Source organism: Sesamum indicum, linkage group LG7 (genome assembly GCF_000512975.1).
Source record: "Sesamum indicum cultivar Zhongzhi No. 13 linkage group LG7, S_indicum_v1.0, whole genome shotgun sequence".
Lineage (NCBI taxonomy): Eukaryota > Viridiplantae > Streptophyta > Magnoliopsida > Lamiales > Pedaliaceae > Sesamum > Sesamum indicum.
This window is the reverse complement of record NC_026151.1, coordinates 4,801,043-4,823,413: the sequence shown is the minus strand read 5'-3', so window position 1 is coordinate 4,823,413 and position 22,371 is coordinate 4,801,043. Positions and strand designations below refer to the sequence as shown.

Sequence of the window (22,371 nt, the reverse complement as noted above, 5' to 3'; positions counted from 1 at the left end):
CACTATATTTGAAAAATGGTTCAATTAGGCGTAACTTAAGTTTTGGTGTCAATTTTCTGACCAATTGCATGAAAATTGTTGATGTATCAGGTAATTACTTATTTGTCAGGCGAAATGAGCTGTCATTTCTAACATGGCCAAGAAGTACACTAGGCATCCTACATGGCATAATTATATATAAATATATACATAATTATAAAATAAAATTATTTATATAATTAATATAATTTTTTTAAAAAGAAATCCGTTATCCTGAAACCTCCTTTCCCGATCCTCCTCCGCCGCCTCCAGCAAAGGAGAGTGACGTGCGTCGCCCAATGGTGGGGGTGCGGGTTATTTTTTTATTTAAACAGAGAGGCTTATTTGTTAAACGAATGCAAACATCAAATGTGCTAAATGTAATTTTTCAAACTATATAGAGCTTACATGTAATTACATCAAACCTCAAGAGAGGGGAATGTAATTATCCCTAATTTGTAAATATGGCTGATTTTTTGCCTCACCTGTAGGAACAACATATTAGTAACTAATAACCATTGCATACTCGTAGTTAAATTGTATTCACAATAATTTTTTACTTCTAATTATGATAATTGAACATGACAAAAGGTCGTCATTCTTCTAGCGACGATCGGTCCTACGAACTTCAGAGATGATGCTCTAGCTATCACTTTAAATATTGTATCTAGCCAATTATGTCGAGCAACAAGAAACATACCTTTGCGATATGTTTTTTTACGGAAAGAATTGAATAAAATGAAATATATTTGAGTTTGAATGTTTTTATATAAATATTTTCATGAAAAAGATGTGATAAAATGAAGTCTTGCGATAGCTTTTCGTAAAAAAGATGTAATATTTTATAATAATTTTTTTGTAAATTTTGAAAATGAAAACGAACAAGCACATCAGCATCCAAACAAAGCCCATGACTGGTGATTACGAAATGACATAATGATCCTGTGTGTAGCCCAGAAAAGACGAGAACAGCCCACTCCCATACCGTTTTGTTGAACGTGCACCCAACAATTTGGCCTTTCCATGACTCGATTATTTGGAGAAAATTGTATTTTTGGTCCTGTACGATAGAGTGTTGTATTTTTAATTTTATAATATATTGGCTTAGTATATTTAATTATATAGGATAAATATTATAGTATTTTTGGTCTTATAAAATAAAATTATTGCATATTTTGTCCTATAGTATATAAAATTGTGTCACATTTGGTCCATAGGATATAAAGTTGTTTATCTGGGGCCAAATGTGCCATAATTTTTATCCTATAGGACCAGATGTGTCAAATTTTATTTTATGGGATAAAAAATACTACAATATTTATTTTATGGGATCAATGTGCTAAGCCCGTAAATTGTAGGACCAAAAGTTAAAAACACCCCTATCATGTGGAATTAAAAATACAATTTTTTCTGATTATTTTTCTGTAAAATATGTGGAATTTTCATTCACCTCGTGCCTAAAATCCTTATAATTACATTTCAATCAATGTTATAAAATTGGGATCATTAATCGAATCAAGGTCACTAGTTTAAATGACAATGACCCATGGTTGAATCAATAATATCATAATAAAAAATTAATATATAAAAATATATTAAAGTAATACAATAAATATAATTCACTGTAGAAATTAAAAGTATTTCAAAATATTGATAGTAATATTAGTTTCGAAATAAATTCAAACATACACACTATTTTCAAAATATTATCTTTATTTCCTCTTTTTATCTATATAAAGCAAAATAAAACACCCAAAAATGCATCCAAGCATAATGATGAATTCTATCCGTAGGATGTTTTTTTGGGTTAATTACATTTTACAATTCGAACTATAACTGTTTTTATGTCAACTTATTATCTCAATTTTTTTTATGTCAACTTATTATCTCAACTTTACAAAACTTTACATTTTGTCATTTATAATTATTTTTTCATAAAGCTTTCATATGCATAGCATGTAATATTTTTCTGGTAGAAAAATCAACAAAAAGATCTTCATATATAAAAAGTGCAACTTTCATATAGTTGAGATGGTAAGTTGACACAAAAAAAAATTAAATACTAAAATATAAAAATATACATAGTTCGAATGACAAAATATAATTTACTATTTTTTTTTTGTCCTAAGAACATCCCAGTTTGGCCAATATTTCTGCAATTGTTTATAAGATAATTAATTATAAAAAAGAAAAAATAAGGACATTTGAATTTAAAATGCAAGTTTGACCTACTTAATTGCAGGATCAACCGAGCACCCAACCCTTTTGAGTGTTCACATCATCACATATAAATTAATATTATGTTTGTATCGAAAGATTTAAAATTAAGAATTTCAAATTCACTGTACTAATTTTGGAAAAAATGCAGGCAATCCTTTTGTATATCGTAAATGAGCAAATTTCCCTCTTATAAAAAAATAAATAGCGATTTACCTCCTTATATTTTTTAAAATAGAACAATTTACCCTTCTATAATTTTTAAAATGAAGCAGTTTGCCATCCTATATAAGGAGGTAAATTGCTTCATCTTAAAAAGTATAAAGAGATAAATTGCTGTATTTTTTTCATAAGAGAGTAATGTACTAGTTTTTAATATCATAGGGAGATAAATTACTACTCACCCTAATAATTTTTTCAACCTTCGTAGAACAATTTTGATACTACAAAGAGGTCCAATCCAAATGCATCATTGAAAGAATCCTAAATTACTGTCCTCTGAATCTTAAAATTGACCTCCCATGTAACTACCAATATTTATCTAATACTTAAAAAATTATTAAATTTTTTAATATTTGATTAAATTATATAATTTTTTAAAGTGGGCTTAGGATTGTCAACTTTGTCTTCATTATATTTTTTAAAAATAATAATAATAAAGTACCCGAATGAGATGGGTGAAAAAATTTAAAATTCACACAAAAATTATCCACTTATATTCCATAAAAAGCTAAAAAAATATTAAAATAAATATTATTATAGTATTTAGTCTAGAAAGACATTGTACTCAATTCCATACAGAAATTGAATGATAATATGACGAAAATTAATGAATTGAGTTAGTTGTTGAATAATTGGTAAAATTAAGGAGTATTAGTAATTTTTCAAACAATGGGGAGGTATTTATAATTATGCCGAATGTTAGAAAAACTCATCGTAATTTGTTTTAAATTAAAATAAGAATTAGTGAGCTTAAAGCTTTTATTCTTAAATAACCTGCCTAATATTCTAACACCAACTTTAATTATGGTATCTGAGAACTCGGACGTTAAAATGTGTCCTGATGACAACCAAACACGACACTAATCAAAACGTGTAATAACAAAAGCAAGGAGAAGAGCGGACCCTCACATTCCGTGATGGGCGGCGGCTTTATCTTTAATTATTACAGTAATATATAATATATTAATTTTTAAGGAAAAGAAAAGGAAAATAATGCTCAACTGATCAAGACTTTCTTGCTTCTCATGCAAACCACAAAAAAATAAAAATAAAAAAAACCCAGAAAAAATAAAAAAAAAGAGAAATTTATTTAATTTCAAGAAATGGGCCTATGGTTGAAGAAATCAGAGGCAGGAATGGATCTCCTTCGTCTCTAAGCCTTAGCAGAAGTAGGCTCCATACACGTGTTATTACACCACAGATGTGTGTTATATATATGCACAAACATATCTGTATGTAAATTCACCTTTCTGTTTAAGAAAATTTTACCTCTTGATTACTATTTTTGGGGGAGAGTGAATCTTGGGGAGATTGGAAGCCCAAAAAGGGTATTATAATTTTCTAGTTTTTTCGGGTAATATTGGGAAGTCATTTTGGAGCTTCTCAATTTGACTTGTGTCTCTTATTGTTTCTGGTGATTCTTGGTACGCTTCTTCTCCTTTCCTCTGCCAGGATTGTTCATCTGTATGATTTTCTCTTGTTATAGCTTTGCTTTTAATTGGTGGGTGTTGGGATTTGATTGATTTTGCCTTTTTTGGGTTCTGGTTTTGCTTTAATCTGTTTGTGTTGAATGCTTTTATTGTTTTATATGCATATATCTCTTAAGTTCTTGATTGAAGGGCTTTATTTAATGGGCTTGGAGATTATGGATGGTTCATTCATCATACTCGCTGGTTATTGAATCTTTTTCCATGCAGATAGGAAAAGAATTCCTGATGATTTGGATAAATTTGATGTTAATGAAAAATGGGTGTTTTAGCTTTTTGTGATTTCTGTGGAAGAAGCCAACGAACGAAGGCGAATTGTATGGTGGAGATGAAATAAGAAGCCGATGTATTTATGTGGATTTGCTGTTTTGATTTAAGATGTTTGTATTTTTTGATAAAGCAATGTCCTTTTCTTATGTTCCTAAATGCCATGTTCTGGATAGAGGGATTTAATGTTATGATGTTTCTTGTTTTGCTGTATTTCTTGGTATTTGATGATGATAACATGTTATATTCACGAGACATTTTTGGTGGTTTTCTTGGCATTTGACAATGATAACATGTTATATTCATGAGATAGATTAAAATTCATTATTATTTGAATGCTTCATTGCTTAAATCAAACACCAATGAAATGTGAGAATTTTTGTTCACATGATGTCGGCTGACATACGTAGGAATTCTTAAACCAGATGCTCATATAGGTTATCGTATGCGGTTGAGTTTGTTGGGTGATTACAAAAGATTTTTGTCGTTTTGTCTTCCTAAACCAGCGCCATGCATATTTTGCTTTATGAACACTTTAAAATGTCTCTAGACCTTATTATTCATAGTTCAAAACAGAACTAGATTTTTGGCAACTATAAAGTCCATGAAGGTATCTAGAAATTTGGTTGATCTACTTGACTCATGTAGAATTAATGATGTCTCTGTACTACGTAAAGATTACTAACTGGCATGCGCTTATCCATTACAAGAGTGATGCAACAGCAAAATATTACCAAACAGCATGTGTGATTAATGATTTATGACATTATACATTCTTAAGATCCTTTCGACCTAATTGCTGTTTCCAGTGCTGCACCGTTGAAATTATAGTGTCCTTTTCTTTCCCCTTTTTTTCTTGGTTTGTACTTCTTAATACAAATCACCCTTGTTTGTGGCTGAATTAGGTTAATATTATCTTTTTACTCCACTTCGTAGGGCCCTTTGTACCTATAGTCAGATTACGAAAATTGAATGACTCTGATACTGCACTCTTACCTAGGATCATTGTTGGAAATCTTCATTTGAGTATTTATTTTGCTTTGTTTATCTGCACGCTTGGACTCAGCTGGGGTTGTAGTATTGGGTGATCAGATGCGGAGAGTTTGAAAACATTTAAAATAGTTAGATCGCTATTTTACATGCATAGTTAAATGGATGATTCAATTGCATAGAAACAATTTGAAACTACAGCTCAGTCAATGCGAACCAAAAAGTTGCTCAATCTGATAGTCAAATACTGTGTTTGTGTTGATAACTGAATTTGAATTCGGTGGTCATTTGATTTTGCCTTAATAGGCGTTTCTTTGCATGCATGTTTGTTGGATTGATTTGCATTTTAGTTCTTTCAAGCCTTTCCCCTTCATTTTCACTTTCTTCCTTTTCTACTTTACGACGGCACACAAGATTTATTTGAATTTACAGTTATTATAGATCCAAATTTTCGAAGTTAAAGGACTCACCAAGTAAGATTGTTAGTCATGTCATTCTTATCTGTCAAGAAGTGTTTCCTTGAGTCGTAGACTTCAGTAAGCTCTTAAGTAAAAGTTCTTTTACGATCAAGACAAAGTTCTAAAAACCACATTCTTATTGTAGTTTTGGTAAAACAGTATTTATTCCAGAGTCATGAGAAGTGAAACTAAAGCAGAAATTGATCCATCCACATGTTGAAAGTTGGCCCATTGCTCGACTGATGAGATAGTCCCAAATGCCTTATGTATTTTGGTAGGTGAGAATTTGATACAAACTGTTGTTTATTGGCAGGTAACCTACTGAAGCTTAAGAGAGTGGTTCAGACTCCAGCAAGTTCTAACTGGATTTTGGTACATGTATTTTGGAAGGTAAGTATATGGAGATACATTCCATTATTATGTTGTAGACTTGTATTAGCTTTACTTTCACCTTCCTTGAGAAATGTGGTGGAAATAAACCCCCAAATACGCCTCTCAAGAATGAAAATGATCCCAAGAAAATTCCTTGAGGACAACCTCAAACGTCCAAAGTCGATCACTGATCTATCTCCTTCTGTAACTCTAATGTAACAAGAATCTGAAATCTTTAAGTAACCTTGAAAAAATTCCCAGTTCATTCATACTGAAAAATTCCTTTAAAATCCTCAATATGTGGAAATGAGTTCAATGGTGGTGGTGCTAGGGGGTGGGGTGGTGGGCATGTTTTGCTCTGGTTTTGTTTTTTACATTTTTTGTCGTTTGGTAACTTTAATACATTACACATGCATGCTTGTGCAACTTCCTCTCCTGTTGTCATTCCCTGGTATTGCATAAATATGACGGCTATTTACGTGAAACTTAGCTCTTTTCACTTACACATCTGCTTACTGGGATTTCAGGTTCTCAATTGACTCTTTACCATTTTAGCAGAATGGAGGGTGCTGAAGGTTCCGTAAACAATGCTCCTTCAGAATCTCCTCTTGCACCAGTAATTTCATCTCCAAAAGAGAATCAAACGGCTCCGGCTTCTACTGCTACTGCTGCTTCTACAACCCAAGATACTAACGGAGAATTGGATGTTCCCGAATCAGTACCAAAAGAAAATCCAGTTATAACTTCTCCAGTTGCAGGTGATGCGACGGAAACTTCAGAAGAGAAACTTAGCTTGCCTGGGGTCACCGAGGAAACTACTCTCACAGTACAGGAGAATAAAGAACCACCGGAAAGTCATGAAGATAACAATGTAGCGGTTCCTTCAGAACCCGTTTTGTCAAGTTCATTGGAGGCGAAGGTGGATGATTCCTCAGCATCATCTAGGGATGATGCTTCTGTCGGACATGCCATTGAGCAAGAATCCTCGGTTGCATTGGCTAAGCAAGATCCATCAGTTGCATTGTCCCTGGATTTAGAAGATTCCTCGGTTGCATCGGCTAAGCTAGATCCATCAGTTGCATCGTCCGGGAATTTAGACTCACCTAAGCCTCTGAAACAAGAAAAAGTAGAAGCCAAAATAGTTGCCCAGCCGCCACCAGTGGATGATCATATGCATTCGGTTTTGTCTCCTCGAGTGAGAAACGGCAGTGTTGCTCAGCTCGCTGCCAAAGTTGCAACAAGTTCCACCCCCCAGAGTCCGAAATCCTCCGAGCAACTTAAAATGCCTAATAATGTCAGCTTAAGTAGAGGTCACATTGACACGACAGCACCATTTGAATCTGTGAAAGCTGCTGTTTCTAAGTTTGGGGGCATTGTGGACTGGAAAGCCCATCGAGTGCAGACAGTGGAGGTATGATCTTTATCTTAAGTCTCTTTACGTTTCTTTATGTGTATTTTTCGCGTGGTGAAGAAACGAGATTGGATTAGAAAAATCTGAATCTTAGGTAATCACAATACACACACACACACACACACACGTATATATCTGTACGTGTTGCTGCATATGATTACTCCTCCAGATTCTTAAGAAACGAAGTTCTGCAAATTGTCGAATTTACTTACAACTCTAGTAAATTATCCTGGCAAAGATACAATTCTGTTGATGAGAAAAAGTGATTTCTGGTTGTCCATGCAGAGACGAAAAATCATTGAACAGGAACTGGAGAAAGCACAGGAGGAGATACCGTTATACAAGAAGCAGTCTGAGGAAGCTGAAGAGGCAAAAATACAAGTTCTGAAAGACCTAGATAGCACTAAGAGACTCATAGAAGAATTAAAGCTTAATCTGGAAAGAGCGCAGAAAGAAGAGCAACAAGCCAAGCAGGATTCTGAACTTGCTAAGCTCAGAATGGAAGAGATGGAGCAGGGGATTGCTGATGAAGCTAGTTTTGCGGCTAAGGCGCAGCTTGAGGTTGCCCGAGCAAGGCATGCTGCTGCAGTTGAAGAACTTCAAACTGTTAACAATGAATTGGAGCAACTCAGAAAAGACTACGCTCAGTTGGTAGCTGAGAAAGATGCATCAGTGAAAAAGGCAGAAGAAGCTGTCTCTATATCAAAAGAAGTTGAGAAGTCTGTGGAGGATTTAACAATTGAACTTATTGCTGCAAAAGAGTCCTTGGAATCTGCACATGCTGCACATTTGGAAGCAGAGGAGCACAGAATTGGAGCAGTTATGGCAAAAGAACAGGACATTCTCAACTTGGAAAAGGAATTGAAACAGGCAGAGGAGGAAGTTGAGAAACTAAACCAGCAGCTGTTGTCATCAAAGGATCTGAAATCGAAATTGGAGACAGCAACAGCATTGTTGCAGGACTTGAAAGCTGAATTGGCAGCTTACATGGAATCAAAATTAGACCAGCAAAGCTCGGGAGATGCACTCAAAGAATCAGAGAAGAAAACTCGTGGGGATATTGAGGAAGCTCTTTCTGCAGCAAAGAAGGAACTTGAAGAAGTGAAGCTCAATATTGAGAAATTAACCAATGAAGTTAATATCTTGAAAGTGGCTGCCACCTCATTGAAGGCAGAACTTGAGAAAGAAAAGGCGGAACTTGCTGCCATTCAGCAGCGTGAAGGAATGGCGTCAATTGCAGTTTCATCTCTCGAAGCCGAGCTGAATAGGACAAAATCTGAAATTGCTCTTGCTCAGTTGAAGGAGAAAGAAGAAAAAGAGAAGATGGTGGAGCTTCCTAAGCAACTACAAGAGGCAGCTCAAGAGGCAGACAAAGCCAAGGCACTTGCTCAGATTGCTCGTGACGAGCTCAGAAAGGCAAAGGAAGAAGCGGAACAAGCAAAGGCTGCAGCGAGTACCATGGAGAGCAAATTACGTGCAGCTCAAAAGGAAATAGAAGCAGCAAAGGCTTCTGAGAAGTTGGCAATTGCAGCTATAAATGCATTGGTGGAGAGTGAATCTGCTCAAAGGGACAATGATGAGGATTCACCGGCTGGAGTTACACTCTCTTTAGAAGAATATTATGAGCTTAGCAAGAAGGCTCATGAAGCTGAAGAGCAGGCAAATATGCGGGTTGCTGCTGCTATGTCTCAAATTGAGGTGGCTAAGGATTCTGAGTTGAGGAGCTTGAATAAGCTGGAAGAAGCCAATCGGGAGATGGCTGAAAGAAAGAATGCCCTACAAATTGCATTGCAGAAGGCTGAGAAAGCAAAAGAAGGAAAATTGGGTGTTGAACAAGAGTTACGAAAATGGAGGGCCGAGCACGAACAAAGAAGGAAAGCTGCTGAATCTGTTCCACCAGTGGTGAACTCAAATAAAATTCTGAGAGCCAGTCCTGAGCTGAGATCAGATTCCAAGAGGCTTGTCGGCACATCTCATTCTTCTGGTCTGCTTCAGATCTTGAGTCCAAAGTCTTGTACAAGCAACACGACTGAGTCATCTCCAGAAGTCAAAGTTACCAAGAAAAAGAAGAGATCAATCTTTCCGAGGTTCTTCATGTTCCTGAGCAGAAAGAAGTCATCTAAGTCATCTTAATCATTTGTTCATACTGCGACATTTGGGTTATCTTTCTCTTTCTGGCTTGAAATTACCTGCCTTATGATTTTGATTGGTTTCCTCGAGTTCACCTGAATCTGTCGTTTATTCTTGACAAAAGTCTATATATGTACAGTAGTATTTTTTCCTGTATAATATTTTGATGAAATCAAGTTAATTTTTTTCTCATAAGAACTAAAGATGTGGGCTTAAAGGATGTGTCTTAGTACATAGTTTGCTGTGGCTTTCTGGGATATATGAGGTGCTTCTGTACAGTATCCTCTGGGAATTCAGATCATTGTTACTGGATTGGGATGAAACATTTATATGTTCATTTATATATGCGATATATATTACTTGAATTGAATCTTGTTTGTTGATTTTTTTACATTTTCAGCAGTTCTCCATCGTTTTATTCTAAGTAAGATCTGTTTTGACAGAGAACTAGCTGGGAGAAAAGGTAACATCCGTCATCATGTAGTTATGCACTCTTGTTGAACAAAATCAGCTGCATTGAACTCTATACATCCTTGTCCAAATAGAGAATTGAAAAAATTAGATGAATTCTCTTTAACAAATCTTTTTCTGTATGATCAAGAATCAGATCCAGCAAGTGTTTGAATAATTGTTGTGTGCCAGGGATCAGAGAGGTGCTGTATGAGATTGTCAACTGGGCCGACGTGTGTAACATTAGCTTGAACGAAGATGCCTAGCATGGCAACCATTGCTAGTCGTCCTGCACAAAAGGAAAATAAGTAAAATTTACCAGGAAAAGAAAGGTTAAAGGAAGAGGGAAACAGAGAATCATCAAGATCAGCAAGAACAACCATTTTTTATCTCTTTCAGCTTCCATTCATGAGCATTCTTTATATCTTTAGCCAGGCCAAGAGGATTTAGCAATGGGCCACCAGGATATCTGTTAAGTAGCAGATGAAACTTGAAATTTAAATCTCTTCTATGGTCAAATTAAAATTTTCCTTATATTTGCAGAAAACATATGGGAATCCACAGTAATTTTCAGTGGAAAGCACAGGGATATTAACCAACCAAGATGGAGATTACCCGGGTTCCAGCCCTTCCAGGGCAGCTTCCAACCCAAAGAAAGATCCCTCTTTTGCTTGAGATCCAGGATTTCTGAAATCCATGTATCTTTTGGTTTCAACAAAACTGCACCGCAATGATAAAGAGGACATAATACTAGCTTTCTCATAAAATGATGTTTCTGGTTGAGAATTTCTGTGCAACGGCATATACAAATATGAGAACATTATAGTAGTACCCCATCAACAGTAGCTGAACAACGAGTAGAGTTCTGGTGCTTGCAAAATCAAATTTGGTGGCACCAGCTTCAAACCAGACTGGCAAATTGCTTATTCCTGTTACACGCAGTAGCTGCAGGAAAAAGCGGTAAGAACAGAACCTCAAAAATACGTAGTTCATCTAGATGATCTAGGTTGAAAGGAGAGATCAAGAGATAGTTAACAGATGTTTCAGTATAGAGACATGCTGCATTTGTATTGAAATTTGTATTCTTGAAATAATCAAATCACAAGTTATAACAAGTATAACACAATAAACGAAATTTAAATTTGGAACTTATGTTTTTCATGACTTGCATCAGTCACAAGGATTCCAGCAACTCCAGCCATGGCAAACCGAGCATGGACCAGCTCTGCCTGGACATACCACTTCAAGCTTTCAGGATCCTCACCAAGTCCAAGGGGATCGAATCCAAAATCTCCAGCAAGTCTGCAAGAATACCATAGTGATGCAGATATAACAATGATCCAAACGTAAAGTTGGGTGAAAAAACATTAGAAAGTAATGCGAGAACAGGGCCTCACGTTCCATCAAGATAAGGTGGAGGGTCGAGGCCGGGTAGCCATGTGGGACGGCCCTGAGCTTTAACCACCACCCGGTGGCAGCGCAGAGTAGAACCATTTTTCAGAAGCCAGTTCGTCTTTTTCCCAAATGCTGCTCTGTTTATGCTCTTTCTGGCGAAGGGAGAGGAGCCAGAGTTCACCAGAATTTGGAGGCCTCTTGCCGCTGCAATTTCCATCTTTTTCTTGTTTGCTCAATCAAATTCTTGCCAAGTACCTGGCAAGAAGAGGATGCAAAACAAGGTCCACAATGCTAGTTTGGGTTAACTGTAAGACAAACATGATAGCACGGGCCCACTTATCCTTTTCCTTTGAGCCCTTCATTTCTTGTTACATGTCAATTACTGCAGTACTAGATTAAAACATTTTATTCAAATTATAACTCATGGGATTATGTAACTCAACTGCACAAGATATGTCCAGCTCCCCTAAAAGAGACCAGCTCTATTTCACTAATAGCTAGGTGCCATTTGAAAAATTTACAAACTATTCCTCTTGGATAGGACAATTTTGATTTTATTGGTGTGGTTATAAATAGGCTCGGGTAAAGCTTGCAGTGGCTGAAGTACAAAACACTGGACAAGTTCATAATTTGACCATCCATCAAATAACACAATAAGATTGCTAGGTGCAACCAATCACTGTCAATTTGGTTCGAAATAACAGCAGATACAAGTCAATCCTCTGAATTGACATAAGAATTCTATAAGGTACCACTAAGTTACGCGATATTAACCATTTAAGCCTAAGGTGGCACATGAAGAAGTAACTTTGTTCACATGTGCAATCGCCTGCTAGAAATGCTGAAGGAGCTAACTTTCATGGGGGTCGCCACCACCAGTGGTGCTTCAGGTGAGTCACTGACTGCAAATTTCTCATGCATGAAGCGACTGTCAACAATTGAGTCATCTTTCAGCACTATCTTGTAGCAGTAGCAGCTTTTCAAGCCCACTTGATTCTGATAACATTCATGAGACCCATCCTTCACCTGTTGGAAATTCCATATAACACTGAACTTGCCCACAGTGGCAACCAGGTGACGCTCCTGCTTCCCGTTCTCAGTGACCTGGGCAATTATGCAATATTTTCAAGAATTGGTGAATTGTAAGAAGAATACAAGAAAGGTCATGAAGTTTAATGCACAAGTAAACAAGAACAGAGCATAAGTAGCAGATAGCAACTCTACAACATATTAAGTAGAAGAATTTCCAGACCTTAATAGACATGAAAATGCAATTTACAAATGTTATTCTGTTTTCCAAAACCCTAGAAAGAAAATTTATAAATGCATATGATTTAGAAAAGGATCTGTATATCGACAGACATTAATTTTATTATCTCTGCAAGTTTAGAAAAATTAAATATGGACCTTGCAATAATAATCTTAGAAATTGCCTTCCTACAGTCTCACCACCTAGGCCACCAAAGTTATGGCATTGATGAAATAAAGTAGAAAGGAACTACAAATCCTAAATTCAAGATAAATCCATGCATTCCACACCCAACCAACTTTTTACCAGGTTTTTACCATCAATAATTTTGTGTAGCTTCTTTGAATTGACCAACCGCATAGAATGCATGATGGAATCTTCGGAGGTCACAAAAAATTAAAGTGGACAAGGGGAAAACCTAACCAGCCAGCCCTCATGTTTTTCATGCTACAAGTGTACAATTAAGTCAAGGCAACTTCAGACACCTAAGATACGCTTCACTATATATACAGCAAGATAAATAAATTGTGTGCTTGAAAGCATGCCATCATCACTAATGCACATGAGTGAAGATGCGACAAACAAAATCGGATGAACAACATAAAATAATTAAGCCCAAATGCATTTTCATCACACCTTTGGGGTGAACTAAATTCTGATTAAAACGGAACAGGATGAAGCGTCCAGACCATGACCGATATATAGGATTGCAGATTTGTATGAAATGTAATTGGGGAGACAGAGGTGCCTAATAGGCAAGGAGCTCTAAAGAAGCTAAATGGTTTATGGTATGTCCAAAATCAGTTTCTGATGGTTAGCAGGTATATTATTTACTAATGATGCTCCAGCTCTCAGGTTGTCCAAAACATTCAACTTATCCAAACAAAATGTGTGTAAACTGATTTCTCCAAAAGAATCAACACATGAGTTGCATATAGGCTGTCTAAAAGCTCTAACAACAGATAGGCTTAACTCCGTGACACAAAAAACAGTAAAATCCGCTAAATAAACAAAAAGAAAAAAGAAATAGAAAGGTATCAAAGAGACAACAAGATTAACAATTTAAGTGGAAATTAGTTAAACATGCTTGAAACATGACAAGATGCAAAATGGTTACATACCCATGAGAACTGAGCATTGCGGAACTTGTTTGCTCCAGCCATATGTGAATCAAGAGGATTCAGCTTTAACAATCTCGGAGCTGCAATCCTATTCCCCATTCGCCCGGAAAAGCCAGTCTTTGTCTTTCCATCTTTGTCTGTGAACAGACTGCATATGAGAATCAAGTAAGTATCAGTAGTCCCCAAAATCCATTTCCCGTCGAAGGTGACATCAACATGAGTAATAGGTGAACCAAGTCCAGGAAATGCAGTCTTTGCCTGCCTCATAGAACTGGTGGAGTACAACCTAATTTTTCCATCAAGCGACCCAACCACAATCGACCCATCACCAGTGGTTGCAAAACACTGAAAATTAGTTCCTCTGGAGAACTGATGTCCCTGGGTCCAGTTCAACACAGGGGTGCTCTCATTCACAATATTCTGAACAATTCCTCTGCGGTCACGCATATCCCACCGACATAACCTATTGTCGTCCAAACCCAAGAAAGTTGATCCTGAGGGGTCCATCTGAGCTCCTTTACTATCATTTGTGATATCTCTCATCGTAATATCAGCCCCATCCTTCTCAAACCTCCACTCACTCACAACTTTCCCAGTTTCAATATCAAGCTGATGCAAACCCTTGGAATGTGGTTTCGATTCGTTCATAGGGCTCATGAGAAGCATATTAGTCTCAGCTTTCATAAGCAAAGCCTTCCTGGGAGTCGAATAACTGGCATTAGCACCTCTCCTCGCACTCAATTTCCCATCATCGAACTTGACATAAATGCCCTTCCCTTGAATTCCATGATTATAATTCCTAACAACCTGAATCCCTGAATCACTAACCAAGAAACTATTATCCAAAGCACCCAATGCTAAGCTCTGTATAGCACTACCATTAGTTGCAGCCTCCTCAAACTCCTCAGTCAAATCATGGCCTTCTTTTAATGGAGTTTTGGTGGGTGGAGTCCTCATCAACTTCTCCTCTGCATCCTCCCACATGGAATCATCAGCAGCCTCAGGGTTCGCCCACCCAAGAAAATCCTTCCCGTAAACCTTCAGCTTATTCTCATCATTAGCTTCATATCCATAAGTATTCTCGAACAAACACTCCTGATAAGTCTTAGTAAAACTATCCCACTCTTCTGGGCTGAAGAACTTAATCGCCCAAACCCCGTTGGCAACGAAATCCACTCGCCTCTGTTCCTTAAACGCCTTCAGTTGCAAATTCTCATCAATCTTCGCCCTGACTTTAGACCCAATTTTCAAAACCCACCAGGAATTCGGGTCAGAACCTTCTTCATTCTCATAATCATCATCTTCTTCATCATCGGAAGCCGTCTTAACAAATGCATAAGGAACGTGCTTCTCAGCCACCATCCATTTGGAATTCGCAGTGTGCCCGCCAACGTGGAGGTAGAGCTTCACCGCATTCTTCAGATTCGAGCCATTTTTATTGTTATACTTGAGTTTGAGTGCTTTGAGCCTTGCCTCAACTTCATCGAGCGACGACGGCGTTTGAGGGTCGGTGCGTTTGTGGTCGGAGGGATGTGATGATGGGGTGCCGAAGGTGTCTTCAGATTCGGATTCCTGATGGGTGGTCTCCTGGGATTCGGAGTCGGACTCAGTGTCGGAGAGCTCTAAATCTTCTCGGCTGTGGTTGGCTCCCATTACGACGCGTCGGGGGAGCGTTTGAGGATCAGGGGAAGAGTCGGAGAGTGAGAGAGAGGAGCGGGAGTATGCAAGTTTTGAAATTTGGGCGTTTGAGTTTTAGGGTTTGCAAGTGGCGGATATTTGAATTCAAGCTTTGCAGATCAAACAGCTTCAACGGATAGCTTCCAATTGAAATAAAATTTAGTATAGATATTATTTCTCTATGTATATAATAAATATTTTTCTATATTTTAAAATTTATTATAAATAAAAATAAAATATACAATATATATTAATTGAACAGATAGATTGCACATAATTCCTTTATGTTATACAAAATTAATTAAAAATTCACATGTGATAAAGGTATATGGCAAATTTTTTATATTTTTTGAAATTATACGCGTTTACCCTTGCATTAGTTGTACTTAACGATGTTAAAATTTTTACTGCATTATCCATTATGTGCATTGCATTATCCATTATGCCCTTATTATAATAATCACTTATTTTAAATAATTACAAATTGAACTATTCAAATTTCAAATAATTTTTAATTTATTTTAAACTTATATGCATACGCATATTTTACACCCACATTATATAATATATAATAAAAATATATATATATATTACATATAATATGAATGGGCGGCGATGGCCACCACCTCTGTAGGTGGCAACAACAATGTTGCCCAAAATTTAGGCGATGACGATCACCTAGAGAAGTGGGTGGCCACATCTTCATCCTACGAAGGAGGTCACATAGGTTGGCCAATGACACGGTACTAGCGAATTATGTTTAAATTTTTTTAATTTTTTATCCACAAAAGAATATTAAGTAATTTATCCTAATTGGACAATAAGTTAATGTAAAATTTGAAAAGTTGAATAAATTAATTATCTTATTAGTTAATGAGTATTTTCAGAATTACAAAGTTGGTGCACCAGGCGTCAAAACCATCACTTTGTGCCTGTTGCACTTTTTTTCTTTATAATAGTATAGATATTGATTTTCATTTCGTATAAAACGCTACATGAAAGTTTATATTTTTTATTGAATTTTAAAACTTATAACTTTGGTTGCTCATATAAAAAGTTTGATGGAGCATTAAGAATGTGTTTGGGTGAAATTATAATTTTTTTAAGATATCTTATAAAATATTTTTGTAAAGTACTTGATAATTTTTTAAAATATAAATTTACAACATCTAAAAATAAAACATTAAAAGACACAAAATAATTTGATTATTGACACTATCCTAAGTTAATAAATAAATTATTAAATAGTCAATTTGAAACCAATCATACACACAATCACAAATTACACAGAATCCATTGCAGAAAACCTCTAAAAGAAGAGAGAAACGTGCTGCAATATAAAAGAAGAGAATGTGATAAAGTTTTTCAACTTTTATATTTAATAATTAGAGGTAAAAGTGACTATTTATAAATCAAAATAGCTAAATCAGTCATAAAAATGGGCGAGTGAACAACACTGCGCTCTTTCCTCCCTTTTTTTTTAAATAATTTTTATTGTCATTTCCCAATATTTCTGGGAAATTTAAATTTATCCCTAAAGAAAAGGATTAAATACCTGACAAAAATACATCTTGAACACTTGCATAAATAAAAAATAAGAAATTATACAAATGGTCCTAAGATCCATCAAGCGTGAACCTAAGCATTTAATAAATATTGTTAATATTTAACTTTTTTAGATTTATTTTTAACTTGTATATTAAAAATTAATGAGGTAGATTTTTTTTATTTTATTTCGAAATTAGATAATTTTTATAAAATTATTCAAATTTTTTACTTTTTGTACCTGAGAAAATGGAGAAAGAAAAGAGAATATTTATTTTAAGTTAACCAATATATTATTATGTTCATAAGAGTTCAAAATTTTCATTATTTATATGAGATAATTAAATCATATTTACACAAAAAAAAAACAGTTCTTTTTCACCGAAAAAAAGAACTAATTTGATAATTTTTTAAATTAACTAATTTACCTTTAAAAAAATCAAAATCCAACCACATTTCATCTAAAAATTATCAGAGGGACCCAATTGAGATGAAATTAAAATTTATGAATATTAAAATCAAGAAATGAACATAAAAGACTAAAATAATTTTAAATACTAACTTAAGGAACCAACTAACTATTTATTTTAATTATATATTTGCATTATATACTGCATGTGCAAAAAAAAAATATATCATCAATTTTATCACATATGGTGACTAGTGTGCATATATTGTATAAAATAATATAATAAAACTTGAAATAAAAACTTCAATCCACAATATAGCACATAAACTCATAAATCCCATGCAGAAATTAGGAATAGTAGAGGCCTATTATTACTGAGGAGAGGCGTCTTGAGAATTTTTACACAGTGGAGTGTCCCTTCCCCATAATATCAGATTTTTTAGGGGAAAAACGCAATTTATATTGGTGATATAAAAAAATGAGTAAACAGAAACTTTGTGAAAAAGAAAAAAAGCAAATTTTTTTAATTAATGGTTTAGATAGGGGATAGATGTTTTTTTTTCACATAGTTTTTTTTTGCTTATTTCACATATCACAGGAGGGTAATTTGTAATTTACTCCAATTTTTTTTTAGTGACAGATTTAAGCCTCTAACAAGTAGTATCCGAGCTGGATTCCTACTAACAAAGTGGGAATCTATATGTTATGTTCGATATAGGGCTAGAACGTATGTAGATTGGGTGGGGGAGAATGTTACAAGTTTTTTTTTTTGGGTAAATGTAAGTTTCATTAATAAAACTAGATTGTACAGTACAACAGTGCTCAACTGGTGGTTTCCCCCTCGCAGTCCAAGGGATACGCCATAATCTATATAACGCACATGAACACAGAACGAGATAAATTAACACTGATAATCATCTGTCTAATATCTTCCACAATAATGGTGGCTATTATATTCGGTGGTCGCTCCGTATGCTCAAAGCGTCTCAAATTTCGTTCCCTCCAAATGTGGTAAATGCAAGCAGCCAGGAGTGCACGATAAGCCAAGTTAATCATATATTTTCCTCTCCATTTCCTTGCAGTCCACTCAACATCCCGTGACCACTCTCTATTAGGCCATTCAAACCGAAAAATTCGCCGAATCGCTGTCAGGCAGCTTCTAGCATAACGGCATCGAAAGAATAGATGAGTATGTATCTTCATTGCATTGTAAAAAATGTTATAAGTTTTTCATTCCACAACAAGACGGAGTCCACCCTGCACAAGGGTGTGCGCTACAAATTTGCCATTTCATTCTTAGAGCGGAATCCATATATGAGTGTCTGATGTAAGTCCAATTAAGAAATCCCAACCTACGTAACAACGTGGATTACAAGTTTCTCATTCTTGATGAATAAGGACAAGGTCCATAATAGGTATCCCTCCTAATTAGTAATCGATTTAAACTCCCTAGTCAACTTTATTTCATTTGTTGAAAATTTGTAGTAAGTAGTATAATGACTGCAACAATCTTCCAAATAACGCAGGAAAAACTAAGAGCATTAAGTGTCTATGAACACAATTTCATTGAACTCAATCATATCATGTTCAATACATTCTGCAACTTATTGAAGTGATGTTCTTACCATGCATAACTTCCCTTGCTTTGCATATACATATTTCAGGCCTGTTTCTCCCAAACAGCATAATCAATTCCAGAGGCAGCAACCTGAAAATCTGGTGGAATCAGGTTTCCAAGATCCATCTTCGGCCCGATTTTCGTTATGATTCTATTGTCAATCTTTGCCACATAGAGATCAGCGTCAGCAGCCAAAATCTCCACTTTGCTCGTCTCTGTTATGCCGTTCCTTGCCCTGATCGCGCTTAGTTTGGATATTTCATCCTTCTTACCCCAGTCGAAGAAGTGATCATAGAACTGTAGAGAAAATTGAACAGTTCAGTCAGACGAAGTGAAAATTACAGCTTGCAAAGACGACGAGCTAGGCAATTACCACTGATGGAATTCCAGGATGAGTGAGAATGTAAGCATATCCTTGTGAGACTTTATCTGCAGGGAATGGCCATATGTTCTGTGTCGATCCAGTGTCATGATTGTCGATAAATGTAACAGCATTCTTCGGTAATATGCCGATCAGTCCAGGAGGATTACCATTGGAATCCTTCAGTCTCCAGAACTCCCCTCCCACAGCAGCCTGGAGGATTCCCTTTGTGGTGAAATCAAAAGCTGTGACTTTCCCTCCTCCGCTCTGTGTCCACTGCGCCAGCTCGTTCCGATGCCTGTCTTGATTGTATTCCAGCTTTCCATCACTACCGTACGCAAGAGAATTCCAGAGCTCACCAACTGCAAAATCTGGATTACTGTTTTCCATGTAAATCTTGGTGATGCTGGGGGAGTATCCCTTGACAAAGTCTAATCTCCAACCATCAAACCCGATTTCATTCTTGAGCCAATTCAGCCAGTCTGACAACTCCTTTTGCACCCTTGGATTGAGATGATCAATGTCAGGAGCAGCATCATAGCCATCTCCTGAATCAGGATTCCCTGTGCCATCAGAATACTTGATGTCGTCCTTGCAGATGAACGACGGTCCCCAGTCAAGACGGTCGTCGGGTGTTCCTCCTTCGAAAATGCAGTATATTCCTCTTGCATCCATCTTCTCTGCTGTTCTGTGGTTTATCACAATATCGGCAACAGCCTTGATGCCGTTGTCGTGTAATGCCTTGATTAAAGTTTTCAGCTCCGCCCCATTTCCATATTTGGATGCATCAAGATCATACAGCCTGCCTGGCAGATAACCTGGTACAATAATGTGAATTATGAAACTCCTAGCAACAGAAACAATCCATCTCGAAACTGAATTTTGATGTTCTAAGCAATTGACAGACAGCAATTGAAGAAAACAGAAAAATGAATCTGATGAACAAAAGTGCTAGTCACCTTGAGGTGCAGCTGATTGTGAGGGTGGAGGGAGCCAAACATGAGTCACCCGAGCACTAGCTATGTCTGGTACAACGTTAAGAAGCGAGTTATACCATCCTCCTTTCCTGCCGCTCGACTCCCAATTGAATCCCTTATCCCACAGAAAACAAGCAAACACCAAATGATCATCACGATACGTTCTGACGGATACAGCTTAAGCTTTTAGATGAGGTAGTTATTCAACACCAGCACACTGGAATCAGACAATAATAACACACAATCATACATGAGAGTTGTCTACATACCTGAAACAATAAGGTAGGAGCTGCAAGAGAGGGGAACAAAGCAAAAGCGAGATAGAGACAAGAAGCTAGAGGAGCTAGAAAAGTAGTCATAGTTGATTTTTCTTCTTTGGCTATGACTTGGAGACAACTATATGTATGATAGAAATTGGAGAGCATAAATATTTCAAAATTCTAAGAGTGGAGAAAACTAATTTGTATTATCTTCTAACTTCACATCTTACAAAAATGATGGATACATGGGTATTTATAGGTGATACCCAAGATGTATCTTACACACATTCATGAATCAAAATTAACTCAACTACTAAATTATGTATTGACCAAAAGTTCAAAGATCATTCATGCATTCTCCAATGTTTATCCAAAATTTATTTACAAATTTTGACTAATTATTTAATTAATCTAGTTTATATTTTCAACAATGTATAGGTATATATATTCACTTATCCTATAAATTTTCAAGAATTGGTGTAATGATGACTATGTAAATATGATTTTCTTTTGTTAGAAAAACAAAGTTAGCTCAGTACAACTCTCTTAGGGATGCTTTTTCGACATGCCTTTACTAAACGTATGGGGCACGAAGTTATGATTTATACTTTACCTATAGGGATAATTATATTTACACTCTTAATTTATGATTTATTTACATAAATTACTCATATTTTACATAATTATAGAAACAACTCATTACAGCAAAAACCGTAGTTTGTATGATAATATTAATATGCCTGAAGTATATGTAGTTTTTCAAAAAGCAGAGTGGTTTGTTTAATAATATTAACATTTTTAATAGGTGTATGTTCAATTTGGCAAATGATTGAGGTAATCTATGTAAATAAAGCATAGATCAGTGGTACATACTGGAGATGATCGAACAAATGATGTGACTCCTGGGCAAGAATTTTCATCAGTCAATCCTCTGTTTCTACTTGTCAATATGAAACGTTGGAAAAACTTGGATCTTGAACAGGAAACGGACTTTTTTATTTTTCATGTATCTAGCAGAACGCGGGCCAGTTGGAACTATTCCAGAGACTTGGGACAAGTATTCAGCGCTCAAAATTCAGCCAGTTTATATGCAATTGAATGGGGACAATTCAGCGATGGCAAAACGGGTCGGAGCTCGTTAACCAGATTGGAACCACCCAATGAATTAAGGGTTGGTTCCGAGAATTCTGGGTACGGTAAGGGTTGGGTCGGACCCGTTGGCATAAGTTGAAGGAGGGTTGCTGTGAAGCGGAAATATGCATCTAATGAATTGATACTGATCTAAAATATATAAATAGTGTCCCATGAACTACACATTCCTGTTACCGGAATGCCATTATAGCTATCAAGATGATGAAATCGGCATGTTTCTGATGTATGGAACAAAAGCCTATTCATCACTATGCGGTGTAACACAGAAATTATTGGCTTCTCACGTGCAACAACTAACCATCAGAGTTTCTTCCACTACTAAAGATGCGAACTGAGGGAACTTCTGTAAGGATCTGGGTGTGGCCGGTTAGCTGATATAGATTTGGGCAAGAATTCAAGAAAGAACTTGGTAAGATGCAAGTATTCTTGGAACAACTTGGCAGCCACAATCAAAATCCTAGCCTTAGCTCACATACATACAGAATGATATGGCACTTCATTCATAACTTATGCGCTTGCTGTCTCAACCTACATCTTATGCAAGCCCCTGGAAACAATAGAATGCTTGTGGTCACCAACCACAAG

The 22,371-nt window shown here is 36.1% G+C and overlaps 4 protein-coding genes across 10 annotated transcripts; 1 reads left to right on the top strand and 3 right to left on the bottom strand.

Moving 5' to 3' along the window:
* Positions 3,474–9,937, top strand: LOC105166253 (protein WEAK CHLOROPLAST MOVEMENT UNDER BLUE LIGHT 1). Of its 5 annotated transcripts, none has more exons than XM_011085548.2 (4): positions 3,474–3,626; positions 5,973–6,049; positions 6,590–7,442; positions 7,728–9,937. In XM_011085548.2, the coding sequence occupies exons 2-4, from the start codon at positions 6,036–6,038 to the stop codon at positions 9,573–9,575; spliced, it is 2,715 nt and encodes a 904-aa protein (XP_011083850.1). In that variant the 5' UTR covers positions 3,474–3,626; positions 5,973–6,035; the 3' UTR covers positions 9,576–9,937. The 5 variants fall into 5 exon arrangements, with proteins under 5 accessions (XP_011083850.1, XP_011083849.1, XP_011083847.1 ...); XM_011085547.2 differs by having other exon boundaries at positions 3,474–3,689; XM_011085545.2 differs by having other exon boundaries at positions 3,474–3,881.
* On the bottom strand, positions 10,027–11,732 carry LOC105166252 (photosystem I chlorophyll a/b-binding protein 5, chloroplastic). The gene is made up of 6 exons (XM_011085544.2): positions 11,420–11,732; positions 11,192–11,324; positions 10,855–10,967; positions 10,638–10,742; positions 10,403–10,491; positions 10,027–10,311 (listed from the first exon to the last, which is right to left on the bottom strand). Exons 1-6 carry the CDS (start codon positions 11,632–11,634, stop codon positions 10,169–10,171), a joined length of 798 nt encoding a protein of 265 aa, XP_011083846.1. The 5' UTR covers positions 11,635–11,732; the 3' UTR covers positions 10,027–10,168.
* LOC105166251 (protein CYPRO4) lies at positions 12,038–15,594 on the bottom strand. Its single transcript, XM_011085543.2, has 2 exons — positions 13,788–15,594; positions 12,038–12,521 (listed from the first exon to the last, which is right to left on the bottom strand). The coding sequence occupies exons 1-2, from the start codon at positions 15,438–15,440 to the stop codon at positions 12,231–12,233; spliced, it is 1,944 nt and encodes a 647-aa protein (XP_011083845.1). The 5' UTR covers positions 15,441–15,594; the 3' UTR covers positions 12,038–12,230.
* LOC105166249 (alpha-amylase) lies at positions 18,227–20,861 on the bottom strand. 3 transcript variants are annotated; one of them, XM_011085542.2, is made up of 5 exons: positions 20,644–20,861; positions 20,357–20,489; positions 19,410–20,215; positions 19,044–19,333; positions 18,227–18,577 (listed from the first exon to the last, which is right to left on the bottom strand). In XM_011085542.2, the coding sequence occupies exons 1-4, from the start codon at positions 20,797–20,799 to the stop codon at positions 19,079–19,081; spliced, it is 1,350 nt and encodes a 449-aa protein (XP_011083844.1). In that variant the 5' UTR covers positions 20,800–20,861; the 3' UTR covers positions 18,227–18,577; positions 19,044–19,078. The 3 variants fall into 3 exon arrangements, with proteins under 3 accessions (XP_011083844.1, XP_020551171.1, XP_011083843.1); XM_020695512.1 differs by having other exon boundaries at positions 18,227–18,574; XM_011085541.2 differs by lacking the exon at positions 18,227–18,577 and having other exon boundaries at positions 18,957–19,333.